At 36.0% G+C, this 27,609-nt stretch overlaps 1 protein-coding gene across 1 annotated transcript; it reads right to left on the bottom strand.

Moving 5' to 3' along the window:
- Positions 1–88: 88 nt before the first annotated feature.
- LOC129892535 (uncharacterized) lies at positions 89–26,313 on the bottom strand. The gene is made up of 25 exons (XM_055968122.1): positions 26,064–26,313; positions 24,725–24,851; positions 24,567–24,629; positions 16,786–16,887; positions 16,470–16,638; positions 16,266–16,364; positions 15,995–16,144; positions 14,094–14,133; positions 13,900–13,957; positions 13,707–13,789; positions 11,491–11,589; positions 11,198–11,313; positions 11,008–11,126; positions 10,185–10,255; positions 9,214–9,325; positions 8,855–8,994; positions 8,506–8,664; positions 8,333–8,436; positions 7,883–8,058; positions 3,834–4,023; positions 2,595–2,694; positions 1,732–1,900; positions 1,219–1,301; positions 845–921; positions 89–616 (listed from the first exon to the last, which is right to left on the bottom strand). The coding sequence occupies exons 1-25, from the start codon at positions 26,115–26,117 to the stop codon at positions 445–447; spliced, it is 2,832 nt and encodes a 943-aa protein (XP_055824097.1). The 5' UTR covers positions 26,118–26,313; the 3' UTR covers positions 89–444.
- Between the last annotated feature and the right edge of the window lie 1,296 nt (positions 26,314–27,609).

Here is a 27,609-nt window from a genome sequence, read left to right on the forward strand (position 1 = left end):
AAGGGCTCTTCATAGGAGCCAACATGGACTGCATCAGGCAGCCTTTGCTATCATCTAAAGGGAGTAAAGTTCACATTGCTTTTGTAAATTGTAATCAATGGTATCATTTGTTGATATGCACACAGTATTAAGGCATGCACTGAGCACAATCACAACAGTTATTAGCTACTAACAAGAAAAAATAAGACTTGATGGTCCAGAGCAAAATCTCAGCTGTAATAATACTGGTAGGTGAAAATTTACAAGCAAAGACAGTACCATATGATTTAGACCTAGCTATTCTACCTATCTTGCCTATGCTCTCTAGTCCAGTGTTGCATAAGACAGCTCCATTGGCTCAACAGAGTTCTTTTTGTTTGGCTCAGCAGATTTTCCCGCCATCTAAGGGGTTATCATACTTGACGAAACTAACTCGCATTTTCAAGGCACGCCACCACAAAACTCTCAGTTGATCTTAGGCTTGGCTCTTCTAGGCTTTAGCACAAACCAAAGAACAACGAAAACAACTAGGAAAGCAGGTATTGTTGTCATGTCAAACTCGACCTTAACTTCCCTTTGACGGGTGCAATGTATTGGATGGAGACTGGCTAGAGTTGTATCAACATAATTTACAAACCTGCATAAGAGGAGACTTTTAGCAAACAGATTTATAAAACAAATATGTTAAGTGAAAAGTGAAACTTTTGGATGCCAAATGCAAGTTGCTTAATACTCCAAATGCAGTGAAACACAGTATTCTATTATCTCAAATTGGTTTTCACATGTACAAGTGCAACACCAACAATAAGGGTGTCTAGTGATTATCGTCACAATATCAGCCACATAACAAATGACAGATGCTAACCCTTTTGATGCATCCTCTAAGGTATAGAGAAGTCTCAAGGCATCCAGATAATGCAGCTCCCCACTGACAGTTGATATCTGCGAGGGACCCATAATATGGAATAAATTGGTCTGGAAAATGTTTCATAAACAAGCTGAATTTAAGACAACAAAAGCCAACACATATCAAACTAATTCTTGCAAATATCATTCTAGCTTAAGCAGAAAATGCAGATCAATGAGATTGAAATAAGAAACAAATCATTCTACCAAGCTTAAAATGATAGTGCACTAGGTGTTATTTATCTGGAAAAAAGATAGTGCAACAGGTGTTTGGCAAAAATATTTGTGTATATAGTACTTATTAAGAATTGGTGAAAACTGTAAAGCACTTACTCTTCTCCACAAGCTAACAACATAGTTGTATTTGTTCACCAACTCACGCTCGTGGGTTTTAAAGAGCTTAAAAGTCTGTTCAGCTGTTCCAGATTAAGGATCCACAGAGAATCTGATAAATGGCCAATTACCAAACTTATATGAAAAAACATCAGCAACAAATGAAGAAAGTTTGAAACTAGTGGTCCACTGTCCAAACCAACGAAAAAGAAAAGCTAAAACCTATTATACCCAAAGGACCTATTGACCAACCTGAAATTTTAGACAGACATTTCCATCTTCAAATATTGAGATAAGTTCCCATGTCGTGAGACGGCTAGGACCAAAGAAGTATTCGCAATGACAGTCGCCATTCAAAAAGAGAAATAAATCTTTTATGCACTCTGCCGAAGACAATTTACAAAACCTTCTCGTGGAATATATTCAATGAGACAACTCACAAAAGTGACAAATTCTGCAATCAAAATAATCTTTTACTTGTAGTTATGAAAGTAGAACATTCATAAAGGATACATGTCCGCTCCATAACAAGGCGATTAATCGCCGAATTGACCAATTGAACAGACTCTTCAAGAGCTGTCAATACATAACTTCGAGCAACAGTATCTGAATGGAATTTGGAGATATGCCAGCCTTGGGAAGTGGTGGATAGAGGATTGCATCCAACTGACCAAATCCAGTCCTGTTTAAAGTGTAATGAGACGAACAGAGGTGACTTGGAGAAACCAAACTTAAATTACCAGCTTTTATCTCAACGTAACACGTTAAACCAGAAACATGTTATCACTTCTGTCTCAAGGAAAAGAATCAAGTAAAGCATATGTAACACATAAAAGAGTGTGAAGTACTCTCTTATTATCTATATTGCATTCTTATTAATGCATTTTTTAAAAGGGGCACCCGGAAATAAAACAGAAACTTTAAATTAATGAAAGTCACAATATAAGCTTCAACAGAATTACAAGTAGAAGAAAGCATTCACTAAAATCTATTGATCTCTCACAAGAATGAAACAAATTACTAAAATAATTAGCATCATAAAAGTGTAACAAACTTCTTAGATCTTAAAACTTGGGTTCCAAGGAGGAGGGAAAGAAAGAGAGAGAGAAAACTCTCGAGTAGTGTTCTTGTTTTTGGAGAGCTTGTCCTGCCTCACTACCAAAGGAAATAATTTGTTGAGCGAGAAGAGAAAAAGGCGCAGAGGAGAAGTGTGTGAGACACTCAAGAAATTAGTAAGCCCTTAGAAGAAGTTAATTACATGCAAGAAATTATAAACTTTCAGGTTACAAGTCTATAGACACCTAACATAAAGAAGTTACAAATCTCTATAGTCAAAGTGATATCATTGTAAGATTCACATTCATGTCTTCCAATACCTCAATTGCAGTTTCATGGGCTTGACTATAAACAAGATGAAGGGGAAGCATTCCTGCTAGATGTTCTGACACAGCAGCCAAAGCAGCTTTGATAGGCTTCCTGTATTAACAGATGAGAAAGCAAATGCCAGATCAGCATTGTCCATTTCCATAATATCTTAGAAAATCATCAAATCCCTCTCAACAGAGAGTACTTTTGTGATGAGAATTCAGGTAAGCTAAAGAAAGAACAACAAACCTGAAATCACATAGAGGGAAGTTGTCTCAAAATTCAAAAGATCAACAATATCTCTAAATCAACCCGGAATTAACTAACACAATACAAGGAAAGGAAAAGGTCCATACATGTGAAACCATTGGGAATTAAGACTTTATTGTTATTGTACGCCTATATTAGGTCTAGTATTTGCCACGAGCCTTTTTAGTCCAACTAAAGACCATATGTTAGTGTCAATATAAGTGTGAGAGTCAGGAAATCTAGTCTTATAGAACACCTAGTTTGCCTTGAGAGAAATTTATTTACCAACATTGGAATGAAATTGACCTGAATGAAGAGGAATGGATAGAGGATATATGTAGCCGACCCAAGTAGTTAGGTTCAATTGATATATTGAGATCAAAGATGAGCTAATTTATAGTAAATGGGTGTCATGAGTTATGCTTCAGTCTTGACATGTGATAAGAGAGAATATGCATGATGCATTGCACAAGATTACTAAAGGTAAAAGAGTTATCAGAAAGTTACTCGCGGAGAGAAACTCCTGGAACAATTCAATTCATTGGAAATAGCAGCTTTTATTCCTTTGTGAAGTTTAGTCATAGTTCTGGTCATTTGTGTTTGCTCGGCCTAAAGACCGTAGATAATAGAGTTCATCCTCTTTTCGTCAAAATTATCACTTTCACCTTAGCCTGCCCCAATTCGCATGCTTAAACCATTGCTAGGCCATTGCCACTCTGATCTTTCCTCCAACAAATTTCCTTATCATTTTCAGCCCATAATATGTGCTTAGTTTCAAGTGAGGAACTACAGAACATCTCTACGAGCCCACCCAACGGAAAAACAAAGAGAGATTGCCTACTATTTTTGCTTACTTTCTTTACATAAAACTAACAAAACATAAGCCTAAAGCATCTAAAAGTGCAAGTTTTTACAAATTCCTAAGGTAAATGTTTGAGAAAGAAAATTTATGTAATAAGTTGTATAATCAAAACTCATCTTAAATGCATTAACATAATAACCTCAAATCCCACAGGAGAGACCGCCCATTACACTGCAAATGACTCTCCCAGGATGGTTCTTCTGACTGCACCACAATGACCATATCGGAAAGTGCTTTGGCTTGATAATGCTTGTCAACTAACAAGGGATCACTGTAAATAAACCAAAAGATAGGCACTTCAAGGGTAGATCTGCTATGTGCATGTGAACCTGCAGTATGAAGGAAGTCAAAGCACTATAATTTGCAAAACACAAGGCCTAACCAGCTTAAAAACCAAAAAAAGGGGGGGGGGGGGGGAGAGAGAAGATGGCAGACATGAATGAGCATTTAAAGGCTCTTGAACCATCATATAAAACAAATAACAAGATTATACAATTGGCCTTAAGCCTCATTTGTTTGCACCTACTGAAGGTCTGATCAAGTCTTAGAGCCTGTTTGGATAGACTTATTTTAAGTACTTTTTAAATTAAAATAGCTTTTAAGCTCTTTTATGGTGTTTGGGTAAATGAAGAAAGTGCTTTTGAACACTCATTTTAAGGCAAAACAACTTTAAAAAGGCTGAAAATGGAAATCTGGAATTTCCAACTTAAAAGAAGCTTATCCAAACAGGCTCTTAATCCTTTAGATCTAAGTCAGCCATTAAGTGTGTTTGTTTTTTAGATTTGAATCTTAATCATTAAGTACATTTCTATTTTTCTTCTACAACCACTTAATGGATCTGAATATATTTGAATAGTTGAGATCTATAATAAAATATTAATATCATTAAGATGCTATGCATTCAAGTAATTCTGTAAAGATGGCATTTCACCACTACTTCATCCATTTCATTGTTAATCATCATCGCCCACCTTTATCAACTACCACTGCCACCAATCATCACAATTAACTGACACCACCACTAGCCACAATTTACAATGATCACCACCCACCACTATTATCACAATAACCACCAATCACTATTGACAATCACCACCATCAACCACCACTATTTGTCGTCTCCACGACCATTAGCTACAACTATACTCCACCATAATTATCAACCGCCCCCAACATTAACTACTATTGTCAGTCACCATCACCATGTAATGACTTAAAGAACTGGGCTTGGCCCATTTAAAATAACTAACCAATTAAAATACCTAACCCAAGCCATTAAACAACTTAAGTCCTAAGTTAAAAACCCACCTCCATAATAATTTTAAATAGTAATCAACAGAGAGGAAAGGCAGCTTTGGAAAAAAAAGGAGAAGAGGCGGTCAACAAAGAATAAAAGTAGCACTGCTGGTTTCAAACCAAGCTGTCCAACAGCAGTGATTTTCAGAAGGAAAAAAAAGAGAGGAAAGGAGAGATACAGAAGAGAGAAGGGGAAAAGAGAGGAACATTGCAGAGACAATTAGTATTGAGGAGACCCAATCACTTTCCTCCAGAGATACAGAAGAGAGAAGGGGAAAAGAAAGTTAGAATGCAGAGACAACTAGTATTCAGGAGACCCAATCACTTTCCTCCATTCTTGACTTTTACAAGTAAGTTCTTGACTTACATATTCACCGTGAATTCATACTCTGGTTGGGAGAAGTAGTAATAACAACTGGGATTTAGGATTAAATAAAATCTGAAATTTTCTTTTAAGAGTTCCAACTTTGGGAAAACAACCTGAAAAGCTGATTTTGGTATCAAAACTGGGGGATAATAACTTTCTCGTAAATTTGAAGTTCCACATCATAACCTGTTGATAAAGATTGTTGAAATCATGTTCTTAAGCTAGAAAATTTAGGTTGAAGCAGTAATGGTGGTGGTGGTCTATTAAAGAAATGAAAGATGGTATTATGCCTAGAAATATTTAGAGTTCATGAGTTTTTCAGATAAATAACATCTAATCAGTATGTTGTGAATTTAAATTATTGAAACTTTTGCGACATCATCATTGGAAGCAAAGTTGGAGCTATTTCGGTGGAAGTGCAGTGAGTGATAATTCCTCCATAGTTGATTTTCAACTATAGCATGTTTTTGATTTGTATTTGCATTGAAATGATATATCCAAAAATTGATTTTTCTCGCAGACAAGCGATAATATGATCAAATATTTGAAAATGTACTACGTCACTTTTACCATGAGTTTACATACTGATTACTCTTGAATCTATGATATTTCCGACTTATTATATATTGTTGGATTCAAAGTTGACAGAAGAAGAAGATGAATATATGTGGCATTATGAATAAACTGTTTCAGGAAGTTAACTTTGTCAGTTTCATCATTATCTAACGTCGGAATTGTTAGACCTGGTGCACCTTGTAGGAAAAACTAATGTTGTATAAAGACCCTCTAGAAGGGAACCTAACTGACAGGGTAGTCAGACGGCTATGCTAAATCCGTAGTGTCAAATAGTATACTCGATACTGGCATAGGATCCTCCAAATAAATAACGATGTGATTATTTAAACAACTTGAATACAGGTTTCATACATGAATTTACTAAGTTGATTGAAACAAGCTATCGTTGATGATTCATACACTGAATGATTTCTTATATATGGTTGTTCCAGGTAAATAGCTATGATCGAGGTTATTACTCACCCAGTCACACTGACTGACCCCTCTCCTTCTTGCTTTCTCCTTACAGATAATTTAGCTGAAGGCTCGCCTTTGACTCTGACAGAGTGATAGACAGAGCTGACACTGAATCCAGTAAGGCCGCCGCACTTTATTCTTTTGTTTAGACTAATGTTGCATATTAGTTTATTTAGTTCCTAGAGTCTTGCTCCTTGAGTCGGTCCTGTAAATTTGGTTTTGGCTTGTGTAAGTAAAGATGTGCCTTGAAACTTCTAAAGTTTTGTGAAAGTCACTAACTTCTGATTTGGATATTCTCTTAGACTAAATATGTTGGTATTGTAGGGTGTTGTTTATTGAGTGCTGACAGGTTTGGATTTATGGATTGCTCCTGGTACAGAGAAAACTCGGCCAAATTTTTAGCATGAAAATGGTCCAGGCTTGCTCGGTAGGCCTAGGCTTACTGAGCATCGGTCATGGCCTAACTGGGTCGTGACACACCACTAGGCTACAACGTACCCACCCCATCAACCAACAGCAACACTAACCACCACCATAAGTCATTGCTACTACCAACCACCATGTAATATTTTAAAAATATTTTGTTGATATAGTATTAGATAAATTAGTATTTTATATTATATTTATTAATTTTTAAAGAAAAATAAGTTTTTTTTTTGCATTTTGATGTTGAGAAAATAAACCGTCTTAATTATTTAATATTTCATACTTAATACAACATCTTAATATTAAGATGTATATTTAGTTCCAAACGTCTTAAATTTTAATATACATCTTAATATTCAGATGTGTGCATTCAGATTCAGATGTCTTAACTTAAATAAATACAAATGAGGCCTTACCTTCAGAAACTCCATATCAAGGTAAAACGCAGGTTGTACTTACTCGATGCGACTACTCCATTTACTTATTAATCACTTTGTAAATTGACAATCATATCTAGTATTCAGTTCACTTCAAGTGGCTATAAGAACATACAAAGAATAACCATATTGTTATTACATGGTTTTTAGGAATGAATACTTGGGGGTTGTCTAGCATGGGGGATTGGATAGACAAAATTATCCCATGGGATTGGATATCCCACCATGTATATGGGATAACTTATCCCATCATTATAGTACAAATGATGGAATAAATAATCTCGGGACTAACTAATACCCCTAACCAAATGCAGGATAAAATAATCCTGCATTTTATCCTGGAATTATTATCTCCTATCCCTCAGATCAAACGACCCCTTAAAGTACAAGCTGAAACAAAACAAATAACTACTAAGATAATTATTATCCATATAAGATTTACTTATTATCCTCCAGACCACCCCAAATATAAATCTACAGGGGGGCACACAAAGACTTCGATTTTCTAATTAATCACCCTAGTTATCTCTCCTTTCCCTCTCAAATGATGTCGGACTTAAGGACAGTTGGCAGCGTGCTTTTTCTACCTCAACAAGCAGTACTATAAACCTGTGATCACAAAAAGCTCACCTTTCAAAGAACCATGATCATTCATTCTCTGCAACTGATGCTGGAGAATGGAGGAATCCAGATAGGAACGAACAGTTTTCCTATACGTTCCATTCACAAGCAACAAGGGAACAGCTGCCGCTCTCCGGGCTACTGAAAAAGCCATGGCCAAAGCAGGATCCTCTGACAGAGGCAACCTGTGAAACAGAACAGACTAAAATAAAAAGGGGCACATATCCAGAGAGTATATTTAGAACAAAATCACATAATTAAAGACGAGAGTAAGCTAAATCCATGAAGCGGAAATAAAATATACACTCACGTGGACAATCATTTCATACAATATCTGTATTTAACACTCGTACCTTTACACCTCAACATATAACTAACCTACATTTAGTTTGAGACAAATATAGAGAACAATATTTATCTGGAAGGATCAATGAATAAGAGAATGAACCAAACGCTTACATGTGGGTACTGAACATCACTTGCTGAGAAGATAGCACCAATGATGAAAGACCATTCGTGATCGTCTTGAGGTCAACAGGTAACTGCTCAATATTTCTAAATTTCTGCACAAATGCATAGAATACATAAGTACTAAGCAATGTCGTTAGTTTAAATTCAAATTAACATCATACCTCCTGTGTGATAAAGAACAACTGAAAAGATATTTTCTCATAGTAGTGGAATGCCCCATCAGCAAGTGATGGAGAAATGATGTGTCTCATTGACCCCCATAAGGTTGCCCCCAAATGTGCAAGGAAAGTGTCACGAGCAACTGTATAATTTTTGTAATCCTGCATGACCACGGTTTTAATCACTGATGATCAATATCATTCTCATGTCTTATCATCATCCCATGTGAAAGAAACAATGCAACTATAAGCACTGGCAATTTTTTCGGACAAAAGAACAATATCAAAACAGCAACAATAATTTAGCCTTCTCGTAGAAGTTACTGAATACGACTTAGCAAAAATAAGATACCTCATAAGATTCACTAAACAGGTTCCAGTTCTCCATCCTTTTCAGTGCATCTACAGCCTTTCTCCTATGGCTTTCATCAGACCCCTCACCCTCAAAAGATTGCAGCTCATTTTTCAAATCTTGCATTCTCTCGTCAAGCTCTGGTATGATGATTTACACTCATGAATTTCCTCAAAATAAAGATAAACTTATGAAAAACAATTTGAAACTTTTCAAAAAGAACAGGGAAAACCTAGACAAAACCAACACGTATACCTAGATAGTCAGATACCAAGCTTTAACAGAAAGCAAACTAAACGGCAAAACAACGATTTTCATATAAACCATGCAGGATTCTACAACAAATGACTAGGGGTTACCTTCACAAAGAACAAGCTTGACCTTCCTTCCCTTGCAATGATTGAAAGCAAATAGTTCATATATATCTATTTCAGCTAAAAGAATGTCAATGGCTTGATGATCTTTCTGGACCTACATAACAGAACAGCCAATATCAGACTTTAGCACCGTACATTCAATGACAAAACATAATCACCCCCAAATCAGAAGGAAAAGAGAGGGAAAAAGAAACGCGGACAATAGAAAGGGGAGTTCATAAAAGTTTCTAGTTTCAAAAGTAGAAAGGAGTAGAAGATAAACAAGAAAAAAATTAGATGACAAGTGAGAATCAGTAACCAGTTTTTCTTTGTTTGCAGAAGCAGAGTAATCAGATTTTGAATTTCCAAGAACTTAGGCTCCAAAAATTCAGCCCATTCTACTTGACTGAGTACTCATAATATTCTTTATCCTCGAAGAAATCTACGGACTGTTGAACCTATATTATTCCTAAGTTGAAATTTCATGCCTAAGACAACTCTTTTCTAGGTAGAGAAAAGTAAAATGAAGATCATGTACAGTAAGTGATTGTGATGCATCTCTTTCTACTTTTGTTTACTTAAATCTTGCTTTTCGTACATCAAAATGTATCTTGATCTAGCACATCCTTGTTCCGTCTATGAAATATTTCGACTAGTTTTTAATCAAACAAAAACCTTCACCTTTTTTCAATCTACCTCATCACTACTTATGTGGAAAACTAATCAACTTTTCTTTCCCAGAAGGTAACTTAGAGAGAAGACATGGCCATGTCCTTTGTTAGATCAGCTATTCCACCTGGGGCTTTTCTGCCCAAAAGAAAACTTCTATTCTCCATAGTAACTCCTAAGATATCTCTTGACCAATTAATTAACTAACAAGATTGAAAAGCAGAACTCACTGACATGAAAATGGAAAATTAACTATTTAAGTAACTGTTTTGTATATACAAAATTAACTATTTTGTATATCATACATCACCAAACACAGCAAACTTCTCTTGAATAGCCTCTTGCAATAGATTTTCAGCTTCGTCTTCTGAAATTTCTGAAAGCAAACAAAGAAGCACAAAATGAGAATGCATAAACGACTGTGTTTTGAGATAGAGTAAACCTGAAAAGATTTTAAACAGAAATTGAGAAGGGGAAGACTCCTATTTTTTGAGAATGAAGACTCGTATTTTCATTAACTAAAATGGAGTGAGACCTTTCCGTGGAACTGAATGGATTGCTTCAAAGAAGCCTGCTGAACAGTTATAACTTATACCGTTGAAAATGATTTCTTTGTTTTTTGATAGATCATTTACTAACTTTTTTAACGCACTGAGAAAATGGAAAAAGTATACAACGTAAGTAATCAATACGAAAAAGAACTATCTCTTTAACAATTACACCAAAAGTATTTAATACAATTAAAACTATTTTCTAATACTTTTCATATCATGCTGTATGCTATGAAGCAATCTGCTAACTCATTCTATCTTGCCCAGAAAAGGCAAACAGGTGCTGCCTCCTAGCCTATATCCTCTCCCCCAATCTTTTGTAACTTCCAGCTTGCAATTATGCCCAGCACAATCTGTGCTAACACCCTACTGATGATAAACAGCTAAAAGATTAGCTAGCTCCAATTCCTTCAACCCTGCAGTACACTGGTAGATACTCTGTATCTTCTCCATACAGGGAGAAAAAACAATCTCGTCTAAAACATCCCCTGTCAACTTAATAAATACAATCTAAAGTGTATAGATCTATCTACGAAGTCTCAGCAATGAACAAAAACATGTGTCTACTGCTTTGTACCTGCAACTGCACCGATGGTTTTCTCCACGTTTGGTAAACTTAGTTCTGTGCGCACACCTTCTCCACCCACAGCAGGTCCCCAGGAAAAAGGGCCCGCAGTCAAATCAATAAAAGCCCACCTGATACGAAATAAAACAAAAATCATAAATATGAAAGACACTGAGTACGGGGAAGTAAGTAAGATTCTAACCTGTGATTTCCAATCCAAGTATCAGTGATACACTCAGCATGAAAACCGCTAAACTGCCCAGCTTTTAACTCTCTCTCAAAACGAAGCTTCAATTCTCCATTTCTCCCATTCAGAAACTTGAAAGGAACAGAGTATCATAATAACTAGAGTCAAATGGAGGATTCAGATAGTCCAACATGTAATGTTCAAAGAAATAGTTAGCGCAGTATTAGCCATACTTCTCTTCTATAATGATCAATTAGCGGGACATATCCAGGGGGAAGGGGGAGAGAAAAAGTGGTGTAAAGTAATACCTGCATAACCTTGTTCTGAACAACTTCAGCCATGTCCTTTCCTTGAGATACCTTCTCAACATTGTTTAATACATCTACGCATCTACTGTACCATTCTGCCTGGTTTTGTTAAAGAAAGTAAACAGTTCAGAACAAACACACATCAGAACAATGGGAGTACGAGAACCACAGTTTTAGTCAGGGGTGTACTTAACCGGGTTGGTTCGAGTTCTTCAAATACCAAATCAAACCATTTGTGTCGGGTTTTTAAATCTATAAACCAAACCAAACTAATTAAACTCGGGTTTTTCAACCTCAGGTTTTTTCGGGTTTTCGGATTTTTCCGGTAAAGTACTCATACCAACATATACTTAACTTGTGCTTCGAATATTTCTTTAGTCATATCAAAATATAACTATCTAAGGTGTTTCTTACGAAAATAACACAAATATGAGATGAATGATGACACTAAAATATTCAACAAAAAATAATAATGAAATCACATAAAATAAATATCGCAAATTAATGTCATAATGAAAATGATCATAATTTAAAAGTATTAAATCATGCTAAAATAAGTCTTATAAGTACTAATTACATGACCAAACATTAAAAATAAACTAAACTTTGGTTATATATTTTTAATTGTCTAAACCAATGTAAACTTTAAGGGCAGCCCGGTGCACTAAAGCTCCCGCTATGGGCGGGGTCCGGGGAAGGGCCTGACCACAAGGGTCTATTGTACGCAGCCTTGCCTTGCATTTCTGCCAGAGGCTGTTTCCAAGGCTTGAACCCGTGACCTCCTGGTCACATGGCAGCAACTTTACCAGTTAACCAATGTAAACTAAAGAACAAATATTCAAAACATTATTCTCATTCCTAGTGTTGAATAATTATTATTTTTGTTAGCATTAGTATTGATTTGATTTTGATGCAAGTTTTATTAGAGTTAGTAATATCTATGGACTATAACCTTCATTGGACCACTTAAAATTCTAAGTTTCAAACTTGAAATTATACGTTAAAAGATAAAAACTATGAAAAAGTATAATAAATATTTATAAATTTTATCAAAGTAAATACTTTTATGCATAAAATAAATTTTAAAAATTATATATATAATGTCGGGTTGGTTGGTCTCGGGTTGACTTTTTTTACTTTAACCAAACCAACCCAAGAATAGTCGGGTTTTGTCTTCCAATACCAAACCAAGTCAAACCAAACCACTTGTCAAGCTTTTATTCCGGTTTGACTCAATCTGCGGTGTGGTTAGGTTTTCGGTTCAGTTTTGTACACCCCTATTACTATGCATCTCTAGGGCAATTATGTGTCCCATTTAACTGACTAAGAAATGCCTTTGATCACCAGAAAGAAGCACATTGAAAGATCAGTCAAGTTAAAAGAATGGTACAAAATTAAAACATGGATGATACAGAAAACTAAGAGAAACAAGTATGTGGACTGAAATTATTTGACAAACCTAATGTACTAGAGCTTATAATACCAAGAATGAGCATTTGTCACAGTGATGCTCTTTCAAGTTTCGACATACTCACTTCAACCTTGTCAAAAAAAGGAAAAAGAAAAAAAAAAAAACCAGCTTCACTAATTCATGAAATACATGGGAAGAAAGGGGAGCTTTTGATGCATAACTGTAAGTTGTTGCTAGCACATTGGATTTTTAAAAACTAAGAAAACTTATGTTGCTCGACAACAAAAACAAGCAGCCCACATAGCATGATGATACTGATTGCACCAGACACAATATATAAAGGAGAATAAGATAAGACACCAGTAGGTTATTCCCAGGCACTGATATAGTTCAATGAATTACAACGAATAAAAAATTTCCCTGATCAGACAGCTGGTATCATTCACTCTACCTGAACAACATCTTTACATCCAGTAAAAGCAGTATCTGCTTCATTTATAACTCTAGAGCATTGGCATGTACTCTAGAATAAAATATTCAATGCAAGCCCCTCTAATAAATTACACAATAAATTGCATCAGCAAGACATTTCGTATTTAAATTCCTTGCTCATCTATTTCTAACAAGAATTTAACTTTGTTCTTAACTAGATACTGAAGAGCATCATATTTTTGTGCGACAAGTAATAGGCACATACACAACCAATAAATCTACACTGGGTCTCTATAAATACCATCTCCAATGACATGCTTGAAATTTAAGGTCCCCAGTGATATTAAGGGAGCCAAGAGGAGAGATAACTTACTGTATCTGTATCTTCTGTGACAGTCCAGGAAAACTTTGTCATTGGATGTTTGGCATACAATGGTCTCGTCATCTTTTCGAGAGCTGTCACAGTTTTTGTACAAATAAGCATCAGTCTTAGTTAATGCTTCTCAGAGGACATACAAATACCAATCATGCTACAGTTGAAAAAATCTGAACACACGTTTACCTACCAAGAATACTTTCTGATGCTCTTCCTGAGTGAAGAATTTTCGATTGTACCTCCTTATTCTGTAAGAAGCATCAAATCAGTGAAAACATTACCCAAAAATAGATATTGACAAATCAAGAAGTATAAGATCAAAAAACATGAAGCTGATGATCCATGTCCAACTAATATAAAGGGGTATTGAAATTACAATTTTACCTCCCTAAGAAAGTTAATTTCGCTTTCGGATAACCCTTGCCTACATGATTAAAGGAACAGCAGATACGGACGAATCAGAAAATAGAAATAAAGAGACATGTGAACAAGCAAAGATATTATGTGATCAGAAATAATCAGATGCAGCAAATGCACAGAATATCTCTGCAAGAATACATTCTTCACATTGGAGTGCTTGTGTTTTCTTATTTTCTAAATCAGCTTGAGGACAACCTTTTCTCTCTTTTACTCTTCATTGTACTCATTTGCATGAAATACCCATAAAAAGGACCTAAGCAGAAAATTCAAAGGCAGTTGATGCAAAAGCACATTGCAAAACATAAATGCTGCTAATAAGATGACTTGACCAAGTAAATTTCCAGTTACCAGGGAAGTACCGTAAGGACTAAGAACCACATGTGTTAAACTTCACGGATTTTAGTCCAACTCCAGGTTTACAAAGCTTTTTACATACTTCTTAATAAGCAAGTAGAAGAGATAGTAGAGAACCAAGTTTCTAAGTAATGTAAGATTGATTAAAACAAGAATGGCTTAAGACACAGAGAGGCCAGTTTTAGATTTCCAAAACCCTTATATGCCCATACGATAGAGAACTGACATGGGCCTGCAATGTATTAGATTGGAGTTCTGCATAAAGCCAGATTTTATACATTTTACTTGCTCTAATACTTTAGTTTCAAATCTGACTAAACCTTCAGAAAGATTCCGTCAGTTCCAAAACATTGCTCAACCTACCTTTCTTTTTGCCAAGTCAAACAAGACAAACAAATTGAAACGGAGGGTATAATGAGGATAACTATTTGTATAAGTTCTACAAAAGAAAATTTCCACTTCAATTTGCTCTTTTCCGATTGAATGATAATTTTTAGTTTAAACTACGTCAAAATACTGTCTATCTTCCAAAAATATAATATTTCACATGAAACCATGTAAAAGTGCAACCTTTTACACTACAAAAAACTTGAACAAAATGAAATTTGTGCATACTTTAACTCCAGCAATCAATTGAACCAAGTAGATGTTCTCTGAACAAGTGAGCATGGTCACTTAGTATAGGTTTACTTCCATATAAGAGGTGTAACACAAAATGATTCAGTATTGACAACAGCTTTGATGACTCAATATTTAAAATTATAAGAAGTAAATAGGTCAACCATGCACCTTACACAGCAAAAGAAGAGTTGTCAACCCTAATAAATAGAGCATCATGTAACACAAGGTTTCAACCTTCAGCATGACAATACTTGTCATGGAAGAGCAGATTGTTCCACACCTCAAAAACGTAAGCTCAAGGTAAAGAAAGAGAAACATACACAAGAGCACAATGTTGACCATTATCCAATATTAATTCAATTGTCAAACCTAATCCTACATGCACAAATCATCTAAATGTGTAGATAGAAAGACTAGCAAATATGTATATTGCACATCCATGCATGTGTGCATGGTGTTACTGTAGTAATCAATGCTTGATCATTTTGCCCTTGTTGCTACAACTTCAAAATATGAATAGACTTGTCCTACTTTACTAAATTCCAACACATTCTTCTGATAGTTAAATACAACAACATCATACCCAGTGTAATCCCACAAGTGGGGTATGGGGAAGGTAGAGAGAGAGGCTGCTTCCGATAGTTAAATATGGACTTTTAATCATCTTTGTATAATTTAATAACTGAAACCTTAGTAACTACTCTGCATCCATATTTTACTATTGGAAAGAACGTACAGTTTTAGATTGCACAAATCTCTTCAGATTTCCCTGATCCTCTGCTGTAGTGAGCAAAGAGGAGGCAATTTGCACCTTTACTTCTGATTCTCATTGCACTAGTGCAACACACATGTAAAAATAGTATAAAAAGTTCAATTTTCACAAGAAAAACCTGTATCCATATTTGACTCTTTTTCCATTGCGCTTGGGATTTAAAACAAAGATGTTATAGGCATCTTCCAGTTGTAAATACTCCACGAGGCTGGTATAGAGAACATCCATCATATCCACATCAACTTGCCATAGAACAGTTCCATCATCCCTGCAACCACACATTTATATAGAGGAACCGAAGAAACACAGCTAAGAAATAATAATTGAGTCGCAGAAAGTTACGCAGAGAAAAACATTAATTCTCTAATATTAGAGAGAACACCAAGTACCTGTTATCAGACATATCATCCTTACGGCCAAAGACATCAATGGCACGCTCAAAGATGGATGTGACCTTTTCACCCATTTGAATGGCATGAACGGAGAAACTGCACAAAGATTTGAATACCTTATCACATCAGTCTATAATGCATTAACTATTTTATATTCACGCAGATTGTATGGTTGTTTCGGGGAAGGGAAACAAAAAGTACTTGTAGTTTATGTGGCTGATAAGAGGCAGATGGTGACGCTGTTCTCTGTCAATGCTAGTTTTGTAAAATGGTGTCAAAACTTCTCCTACTCGAGGAATCCTTGTATGTTCAAGGATGTGATCAATCTTTGTAAACCAGCGCTCTAGTTCCTCAGGCTGTAGCTTAAATTCTGAGCAGAAACCACATCGCAGTAGTAAAGAATAATATAGTCAATATTTACCATGTAGAAATATAACAAAGAGAACAGTCATCTTCAATTGTGAAGGGACAATTAGATACCTTTTTTTAGAAGGTAAAGTAAAGGAATAATACATACCTTGATTACCCTTCCCTTCAAATCCAACAAAAATGAAATTCACAGGTACTGGAAGGTACATGGAATCAACTTCCAGCAGCTTCAAATAATTTGCTATATTACCTGCGGTACCAGAGAACAATATTTTATTTTACTCCACTTATTAGAAGATATACTGCCCCTCTATTCCATCTTAGAATGTACTAATAGTATATTCTAGAGCACGTCAAACATAAGTTCTTCAAGGCTTTTAGGAATATACACTAATATGATGGCTCATTCGAGTTTTATTTGACTTACACGGTTATCCCAAATGGGTAGTGCAAAAGAATCCAAATGGGCTTATAAAAGCCTTATGCCACTCCACCTATTGTCTTTGGCCACGTTTCATTAGATGTATTGAACAGAATAATCATGGTATATACATTGTTTATCCAATGTTTGGTAACATTTTTTCAATTCCAGTATGATTAATATATGTATAGCTTATAAGATATTTCCTGTATTATTTTTTATTTTTTTAATCAAGTAAAAGATTTCATTGATGATAACAAGGTCATTATGACCGTATATATTAAAAAATGAGACCTACAAACTATGGCTCTCCCCAAAAAAAAAAAAAAACCTTTATACAAAGAGGAACTTCATGGGTGCACCAAAAGAAAATGAGGGATCGGGGACTACTTCTCAACTGAGCAAAGCTCATTTCCACCCCTTAATAAGCTCTTCTATTCCTTTCCTCTCAAATGACCCACAAAAAAGCAAGAGAAGTAACACTCCAAGCGTTTCGCCTTCTTATCTTAGCTCCACTCTTTCAGCTGAGCATCAACTCCTTCACGGATTGTGGCATAACCCAAGAAACACCAAACAACTAAACATATCCCACCATAACCACATGGCTAGTTTGTAATGTAACAGAATATGATCCACGTCCTCACATGTCTCCTTACATAAGGAAAGATCATCTTATGCAAACCTTTCTTTTCCTACAATTCTCCGTCGTTTATACCACCCCCAGTCGCAACCATGTGAAGAAGCACACCTTCCTCGACACCTTTGGTATCCAAACCATATCATAAGAGAAACTAACATTCACCCTAACCAAAAGTTTCTCATAGATAGACTTGACAAATAACACACTATTATTTCTCAACTCCCAACTCAAAGCATCGGGTCTATCGATGGGCTCACATTGTTAGTGAGGTAAAGCTGGCAATCTCTAAAGCCTTGGAAATTCCTCCTGAACCTCAAATCCCTAAAAGTCGCATCCCCTTGTGGCCCCCTAACTTGCTGGACAAACAATTCCCTTTGGCAAGAGGCCTTATACAACACAGGGAAATCATCTTCTAGCACCAAAGAACCACACCACTTTTGCCGCGAAAACCAACTCTATTCCCAACCACTACCTTAAAAGCAATATCTTCGTTAAAGGTTTCCCGCCCCTTCAAAATATTCCTCCACACCACACCCAAAAGGCATAGTGACCAATTCCCCCCCCCCCTCATGCGCACACACATCCCCCCCATTCCAGTACTCCATATTTATCTGCTATCACCTCTCTCCCTAAAGCTTCTCCCCTAAATCTCCACAATCACTTGCCCAAAAGTGGCTTGTTAAAAAACTTCAATTCTTTAACCCCAAGCCCTTCCCATCGTTTTGACATTGTCATTGTCTCCCAACGAACTAAGTGAAACTTCTTAGCCCCATCCACCGCATCCCAAAGAAAATTTCTTTGCAACCTTTCCAACATTCCTATCACAAAGGTGCATTGAACAAGGACATACAATAAGTAGGAATACTGGATAAAGTGCTCTTGATAAGCATAATTTTCCTCCTTTGGACAAATATCTCTTCTGCCACCCTGCTAGCCTCCACTCTACCCTTTGGATAAATGGATTCCAAACGTTCAAATCATTGCTCGATGCACCTAGAAGTAATCCAAGGTTTGTAGGGAGAACCCCTACCCTGCAATGCAAAACTTGAGTGAGCACATCAATGTTGTCTATTGAACCAATGGGAAAGATCTCACATTTTCGGAGATTAATTTTGAGCCCTAATACCACCTAGAACAAAGTCAACACTTGTCCATGGTAGTCTAACTAAATCCCGTCTGCAAAACACAGAACACCAAAATATCATCCGCAAATAAAAGATGGGAAACCGACAAGGTCCCACCCACCACCAACCGCAATCTCAAAACCCTTAATAAGATTGCCTAACATCTTATCCATCATCCTACTCAGAGCTTCCACCGCCAAGATAAAAGACATGGGTGATAGATGATCTCCCTGCCTCTAATCCCTCAAACTACCAAAGAAACCACAAGGATTTCCATTCACCAATATCAAGTATCGCATAGAAGAGATACCAAAACTGATCTACTTCCTCCATTTCTCCCCAACATTTCTTCAGCTTAATAAATCGAGGAAATTTCAGTTAACATGTTCATAAGCTTTATTGAGATCTAACTTGCACAAGACACATGGCACACCCTGTTTCTTCCTCGAATCTACCACTGTAATAGCCACCAAAGTTGCATCCCTAATCTGTCTTCCTTCACTTAAAGCATTTTGCGAAAAGGACACAGTCTCATCTAATACTCTCTTAAGTCTATTAGAAAGCACGTTAGAAAATATCTTATAAATGCTTCCCACTAGACTAATAGGTTTGTAGTCCCCAATGCTAGTGGCCCCTTCCTTCTTAGGAATAATGACAATAAAAGAAGCATTTAAGCTCTTTTCAAATTCGCCCCTCAAGAAACTCATTAATATGCACAAAACATCAGTTTAATCGTGCTCCAAAAATGCTGAAAGAAGGCCAATGTGAAGCCATCTAGACCTGGAGCCTTGTCACCCGCACAACACTCTATCGCAACATACACCTCCTCCTCAATAGCCCTCTCTAACTAAACACTATTATCCCCTCATTGAAATCCACCACCACCACTCCTAAATTTGGCCACCACTACACTTCCTCCTTGAACAACCGCTCGTAGAAGTGAACGTGACAACCACTGTCTAGACTCTTCCCTTTCTTTTCAAATCCAATAGTATATCCTCAGTCCACCTATGGAAATTATCGTCCATCCACCTCCTATGTTGCGCGGACTCTTCGTTTTTACCGTCAAACCCGTCTTGACACAACACTGGTGCAGGCACGAGTGCATGGTGCGTCTCAAATTCGATCAACCCCATCCAGATACTTTGACCAGAGTCAAGAACAACTTTTTCTCCGACGAAGCTGATAAATGAATAGCTAATAGAAGTTGCAAAGACCATAGAGGAGTGAAAGAGGTTTCAAGAAAGGAGAAAGAGAGGATAGATTTCTTGGAAGAAGAAATAGAAAAACAAATTACTTTAATTATAAATTGTCTTGGAAAGAAGTAGAGACTAGAGAGAAGTGTAAAAGGTTTCTTGGAAGAAGAAAGAGAGGACAGATTTCTTGGAAGAAGAAAGAGACAAACAAACTACTTTAATTACAAATTGTACCGTGTTCACTATATATAACCCTTTTATTTCTCTGAGTTGTGACACTGACACATAAATAATCAAATTTTATTCAAATATCTAGGTTATGCTATTTATAACTATTTTTTCTTATAAAATGAGTGATAATTTTTAAATTAATTAGTAGCATGTTAACTTTTTTGATAATTTAGAATATTTTTATAATGTTGATTTTTTTAGCCGAATCCCCGCACCAGTATCCATACTTAAATTTGTATCCTCAAATCTTAAAATTTATATTTTGCTGAATCCGACTCTCGGATTCGCACTCATCTCGGATACCCGCACCCGAGTCCAAACAACTTAGTCCACCTCCCACCTTCTTGAAAAACACAACAAGGCTCTTGCTCGCTAAGAAACCTGCACAAGAACACAAACTCTCCCATGGAAGTCACCTTAATCCATGACTTCACAGCCCAAACCTTGAAAGCCCAAGAAGCTACTGGGTCTGGCAAAGTTCCCTTTTTCGGATCTTCCCACTAAACACAAAGCAAGGAAAGCTTTGCTCTCCGAGATGTGGCCCATCGATAACCTAACCCTTGGTTCAAGATCACCCTTTAGCCTTCTGCAACCCCTATCCAGAATCAAAGATGTGGAAGACAACATCTCCTCATAGTTGATCTTTCTTGCTTTTAGAGAGAAGAAGGTTTCTCTCTATAACCCATGTACCAATGCACATAAGCAACACTATATACATGGATAAAACATTCAAAATAGCAAAACTACCCCTTGAGGGTATCCTCAAACCCTATGTTGAGCCCTTACACAGTTTTAAATCAAATACAAGTTTAAATCATACACTGCATATACAATTTTTAATATGATGAAACAAACGTCCAATAAAAAATCATCCATCCATTATTAATATACATACTACAATTCTGCATAACTTGTGTCTGAACCAAAAAACAACCCTTAAGAGTTTCAAGTAGAATGCTCATATTCTTCCACAAAACATTAGGGGGAAAGCTAAGGTCATGGATTCAAGCATCATCCCCTAAGGAGAGTATTCCCACTATCTTGGTCACCCCCAAAAAAAGCTCACATATTACGGGGCATCGTAGACAAATAAATAAAAAGTATCATACAATTTGATGAGCTCATTCACACTCTAGAAAATCACATGTATCGAAAATCATACTACACACGCAAGATGTTGAGTTATGTCTTGCATGGGTGAGTGTGCAAGGGAATTTAATGGTATTAGACTACTTCCCCATTGCCTTAAGATTTTTGGTTGGATGATTAAATTATTTCTAAGTGTCTTTACAAAATAATTCATTCACCTTGTTAAATTATATAATTGTCTCATATAGGTTGTGGAAGTGCTTTCAAGAGATTAACAAAAGTCTTACGAGGATCCATTGCCTTAAAATGTGTAGGTTGGATGCTCGATCCTTTCACATAATATCAAAGCCAACCAGTCATAAGTCATCACACAACAGTGAGTCTACATTAAAATTCATATGTGAACTATAAAATTAAGTTACACATATTCGAGGGTATTGAGTTATATAGTCATAGTTGTCGTAATAGGTTTAAGAAAGAAACGAAGACTTATAAAATTTGTGGTCTAAAATAAACCTTAGACAATTAGGTGACTATAAATCATTTCATTGAGTATAAAAAGGATTTAAAGTTAAGTTGTTTCTAATTATAGAAATGTGATATTCTTTTTGGGACAAACAAAAAAGGAAAGTGTCACAAAAATTGGGACAGAGGGAGTATAAGACTAGCAATGTTACAATAAAGTCGATTGAGCACCATGAGGTCTCAGGTTCAATTCCCTGTAGAGACAAAAACACTAGGTGATTTCTTCCTATTTGTTCTAGTTTTGGTGGACAAAGTTACCTCATACTTGTTGTTTGTGGGAGGTGACAGATATCCCGTGAAATTAGTCAAGGTATGCACAAGCTGCCCGGATACCAAAGTATCAAAAAAAAACTTGCACTGTTGCATGGGTGTGAATGTCAGGCCGCTAAAGTCTAACATATCCACATGATGAGTGCGGATGCTAAGATAGCTTTGTGGTGGTCATACAAGATTATATAAGATTAAAAATGACCATATTTGGCGGAAGGTTCAAGTAGATCACACAATGATAAAGTAAAAGAAGGTCATTTAAAATGGTTTAATCATGTCACACTCGATCTGCAAATGTATCCATCCGTAAGTATGAAATCATTGTAAGTAAAGGTGTTAATCAGAAACAAGATAGATCTAAAATCACATGGAGGGAAGTTATCTTGAAAGACCTACAATCTCTTGAAATCCATGCAAACCCAACAAAAAATAGGGTACAATGGAAGTAAAGGATGTATATAGGCGATACCAAACAATTGAAAATATGTTTTAGTCATATTAGTACATTTACTTTAGGTCTTATGTTTCTAGAAGTCTTTCAGTCATATCGGATATTTATATGCTAGTAAGAATATAGAGAACATCTAGCACTTTAATTTTTATTTTTTATTTAGTATAATATTGTCGATGAGACTCGTAGTGGAGTTAACGCTAAACTGGAAGATTGGAGACGCACCTTGGAGTCTAAGGGGTTTAAGCTGAGTAGAACCAAGACAGAGTACCTAGAGTGCAAGTTCAGTGAGACACCTCAAGAGGTTGGCGCGGAAGTTAGGCTAGGGGACCAAGCCATCCAAAAGAGAAGTAGTTTTAAGTACCTTGGTTCTATCATGCAAGACAGCGGAGAGATCGACGAGGATGTCACACACCGTATTGGGGCAGGATGGATGAAATGGAGGCTTGCCTCCGGTGTGTTATGTGACAAGAAGGTGCCACCACAACTTAAGGGCAAGTTCTACAAAGTGGTTGTTAGACCAGCTATGTTATATGGGGCAGAGTGTTGGCCAGTTAAGGTCTCCCACGTGCAAAAGATGAAGGTTGCCGAGATGAGAATGTTGAGATGGATGTGTGGGCATACCAGGAGTGACAGGATTAGAAATGAGGCTATTCGAGAAAAGGTAGGAGTGTCCTCGGTAGAAGACAAGATGCGGGAAACGCGACTGAGATGGTTTGGACATGTGAAGAGGAGAGTCCCAGAGGCACCAGTGCGGAGATGTGAGAGGCTGGCCATGGATGGTTTCAGAAGAGGTAGGGGTAGGCCGAAGAAATATTGGGGAGAGGTGATCAGACAGGACATGGCGCATTTACGACTTACCGAGGACATGACCCTGGATAGGAGGGTGTGGAGGACACACATTAGGGTAGAGGGCTAGTACATATTGGTTTTATTCTCCCTTATTCGTAGGCGTATTAACGCACTATGATTTCTTGTACTCTGCTGTATGTTATTTATGGTATTTATGTTATTATCCAATAATAATATGTACTGTTTTTTGTGCTTTGATTATACTATTGTTTGAACCGTTTTCGTTATCTACTTATTTACTCTAATATTCTTGTCTGACCTTGTTCTATGTTTTTATTGAGCCGAGGGTCTTTCGGAAACAGCCGTCCTACATTGGTAGGAGTCAGGTCTGCGTACACTCTACCCTCCCCAGACCCCACGATGTGGGATTTCACTGGGTTGTTGTTGTTGTTGTATTTAGTATAATATTGATTTGATGAGCTTAAATGGAGTGACATGACCCATGATAAACCATATAGCCGACTCAAACTTGCTTGGGATTGAGGCATTGTAGTGCTTGACACTCCTCAGATTTCAAAATCCTCAGCCCTTCCCTTCCACCTAACATTGAGCTTCAAGGTATAATGGAGATGCAGTTCTTTTAAAATCTCCTACCGCATTTTCATCCAAAGTTGCATAATGAACATGTCAAAAGAGGAATACATAGGATGAATGAAAAGCACAAAGATCCTACTAAGATATAAAGAAACATATATCCTCAACTAGAATGCAAATTTTTATTTGACTTTCTAAAAAAGGATAGTTCATGGGTACCCAATGGAGTAGTCGAGGTGCGCAAAAGTTGGTTTGGACACCACCGTCATGACAAAGAAAAGGGTAGTTCATGGGCAAATCCTCACGATAAGAGTCCCTAATTCTATCCATTATATAAGTTTTACAATGTGATGTACAAACTAATTGCATCGTCTAGAACACTATTAGCTTCAATAGATAAATAGAAAGTAAATGCATGAAAAAAGGTTGTTCAATTGTCTCGGTGCTAAAGTTAAAAAAGATTAATCTTATGAAGATCTGATATAGAAAATTGAAAAGGGAGTATAATACACATCAAAGGCAAATATAAAAGAAAGTGAAAATTAATCCTTGTCAAAAAATAAAAGAAAGTGAAAATTTTGGAGAAACACAAGTACCTGCCTGAGTGTAATTGAGAACACTCATTTTTTGCAGTTTAGATGCTTCCAGATCATCAAAATCTGTACCCATACATCATAACCTTAGTGGAAGTTGAGCAAGTAAAGTCATCTTTACAACCAAGTATTCAAAAAAAACATGTATTACAAGAACTTACCACCACCATGGATAACAGACTCACTCCAGAATTTGCTCCTATCTTTAAGGTTAAACAACGAAAATACCGATGACTTCCCTGTTTTACGATTTCCACCCGTAGAACCAAATGAACTATGACTCAGCAACTGACAAATATTATTGCAATAATCAGTACCCTTTCTACAGTTTCTCTTTGCATTGCAAGTGGGATTAAAAGGCTTTGAGAAAATCATTGGTGCAAAGTTGACACGAACTAGCACAGAAGTCTGAAAATACTTCCCAGAGTAATGATACACAAAAAAGAAAAATAAAGGAAATAATTTAATCAAAAGCTATTGATTCTACGATTCCCAAGAAAGTGCCAAATTTTTAAGCTTGTCAATATTCTGCTCCCACAACCATCCGTACCACGAGTAAGTTGTTACATAAATATATTGTGACAGTGTGACTAGGCGACATGGCGAGAAAAAACAAAGAAACAAAGAAGAAAAATCATTATACAATAAAGACGTTCAGAATTTAGACAAACTAAAGTCCACGGAAATGCAATACTAGTGTCTCAAATTAACACACAATGAATGCTCCTGGAACCAATAAGCTCATAATCCCACATATGGTTCCATAAAATCAAACCCCTAATCTCAAAACGGAAGAATATAATAGTCTGTATGGGAAATCATTATATTCACTTGTAACCTAAAGACTCGACAATGAAGTGTGTCATTAGAATATCAATTTACTATTCACCCTCTCAAAGCACCCAAGGGTGTGGGCGTGACCAACTGTTCAATGAAGTGGGAGGTGAACCGGTCTTAGGTTCAAATCAGTAGAAGGCAAAAAAACAAAAATATAGGTGATTTCTTCTAATCTACCAAGCCTTGGCGAGCAAACTTAACCACCCTGTGTCATTTGAGGGGTGGCAGGTACAAGGTGGAATAGTCGAGGTGCACACAAGCTGGCCCCACTATTAATATATATATATACACATACACACACCCCCTTTCAGATGAACTTTCCCCATCATAACCTATTTTGCAACAAGTGGAGGAGCTTCTAGAACCATTGGGAGTTCATTCACTCAGAGATTTTACTCATAATATGATCATGTAAAACAAGGGGATATAAACATTCCATTCACTGGTATCCCACACAAATATTCTTGAGAGTGTAAACAACTTTAGAACAAAAACCCATAATCAAATAATCAAAAAAAAACATCTCATCCAAACATTCAATTCGCAAGACATAACGAGATTCAATGCAAACCCATTAAAGGAAAAAACAAAATTAATCTGGTCTTAGAACATGAAAAGAAAAAATGATTTTTTGACAATTCAAGATTACAAGGATATGTTTACCAAAATGAAGAGGAACAGTAAAGAGAAGGAGCGAGCAAAGTGAGGACGCAACATGACTGGAGCCTCCAGATCTTCACGGGAAATGAATCGAAAATAAAGGGAAAAGTTTCAATTGGAAGTGTGATAATCCACCAAGCAGCAGATTCATCAACTACGAGGGGGGGGGGGGAGTGGAGAGACTGAGGAAGACGGGAATCGACCGTTTTGACTCTATATTGGGGTGTCTTAACAATGATATGAACCTAATCGAACCAAATCCGTTTTGTAACATATTGGTTCATTTGTGACCCGTTTTTCAACCTATCTTTATTTGTTCTTTCTTTTTTTTAATTAATGACCGTAGTATTTTAGTTTGCTTTCGCGCACTTCAATTAGCTTTACGGAATATCTATTATCTTTCACCAGTAATAGATATTAAATAACTAAGTTCACCAAGGCTAGGACACATAAAAAGAATCACCTAATATTTTTTTATTAATAGTATTTCAACCTGTCTTTGTTACAAATTAAAATTTCAATTAATAGTCATAATTGAGAGAAAATAAATTTTTATGACTACTTACAATTGAATAAAAAGAAAAAATATTTTTTAAAATTCCTTGTGTAAAAATAAAAAAAGACATAAAAATAAAAATAAATTTATAAAGAGGTATAAATCAATTCTCCTCATAATCAATTTATTGATTCCATCTGTTTTTAACATGTTCAAATTGGGATATTAGCACATATAAGATCATTTGAGGCTTTTGTTTAAATTTTGTCCCCGTTTAATAAAGTTTTACAAAATATTCCTACTTTACGCAATTGGAAATTTAAAAAAACTTTAATTTGTTTACAAATATTATCGCGTGAGGCATTATTTTGGTATTATCTTTATTCTATATATCTCAATACATTGTTTATGAGTTTTGCTCTTGGGGAAGAACTTCGATACTATCTTTTATATATATATTGTTAAACTGCTCACAAATTTAGCCCATCCGACAAAATGTAAATATGTTGTTCATGAGTTTCGCCAGTCGAGAAGATTTGATTAAATCTTCACTCTACCTATCTTGTTAAACAATTCACAAATTTTGTCAAATGAAAAATAAAATGAAATTATTGTTACTCCTTATGTATTTAATTTATGTGATGTAAAAAAAATTGTTTGTCCAAAAAATAATATCTTCTTATGCTTAGAAACAATTCTACTTTAAACTTCTCATTCTACTCGCAATGAAATGATTTATACCCACATTAATGTTTATGGCTTATATTGGCCTAAAAAGTTTCAAAAGTCTTTCTATGTTTTTTAAACTGCATACCTTGTCAAAGTGCACACATAATTTGCTTAAACAATGAAAATTTCCTTCTCCTTCAAGTCAATGATTGAGTTATACTTTTGTTCATGCAAAATTTTGACTATGTTACAAATGACAATTAAATAATTGATTTTAGCATTTGTTCTGCATTGACCTAAATGAACTATATACGTAATACACATAATTTTGATTAAGTAAGATGATTTAAAGAGCGCTAATGAATATGAGAAATAAGTCGCTCA

The sequence above is a fragment of the Solanum dulcamara genome, chromosome 6 (genome assembly GCF_947179165.1).
Source record: "Solanum dulcamara chromosome 6, daSolDulc1.2, whole genome shotgun sequence".
Taxonomy (NCBI): Eukaryota; Viridiplantae; Streptophyta; class Magnoliopsida; order Solanales; family Solanaceae; genus Solanum; species Solanum dulcamara.

Bases quoted from the DNA above. Each gene is read 5' to 3' on its own strand.
- LOC129892535 (XM_055968122.1), bottom strand. From the start codon at position 26,117: ATGTTGCGTCCTCACTTTGCTCGCTCCTTCTCTTTACTGTTCCTCTTC. The intron at 24,852-26,063 runs GTAAACATATCC...AATATTTGTCAG, and splicing joins TACTGTTCCTCTTCATTTTG to TTGCTGAGTCATAGTTCATT. The intron at 16,365-16,469 runs GTACTTTTTGTT...ATCTTTGTGCAG, and splicing joins ATCAGCCACATAAACTACAA to TTTCTCCGTTCATGCCATTC.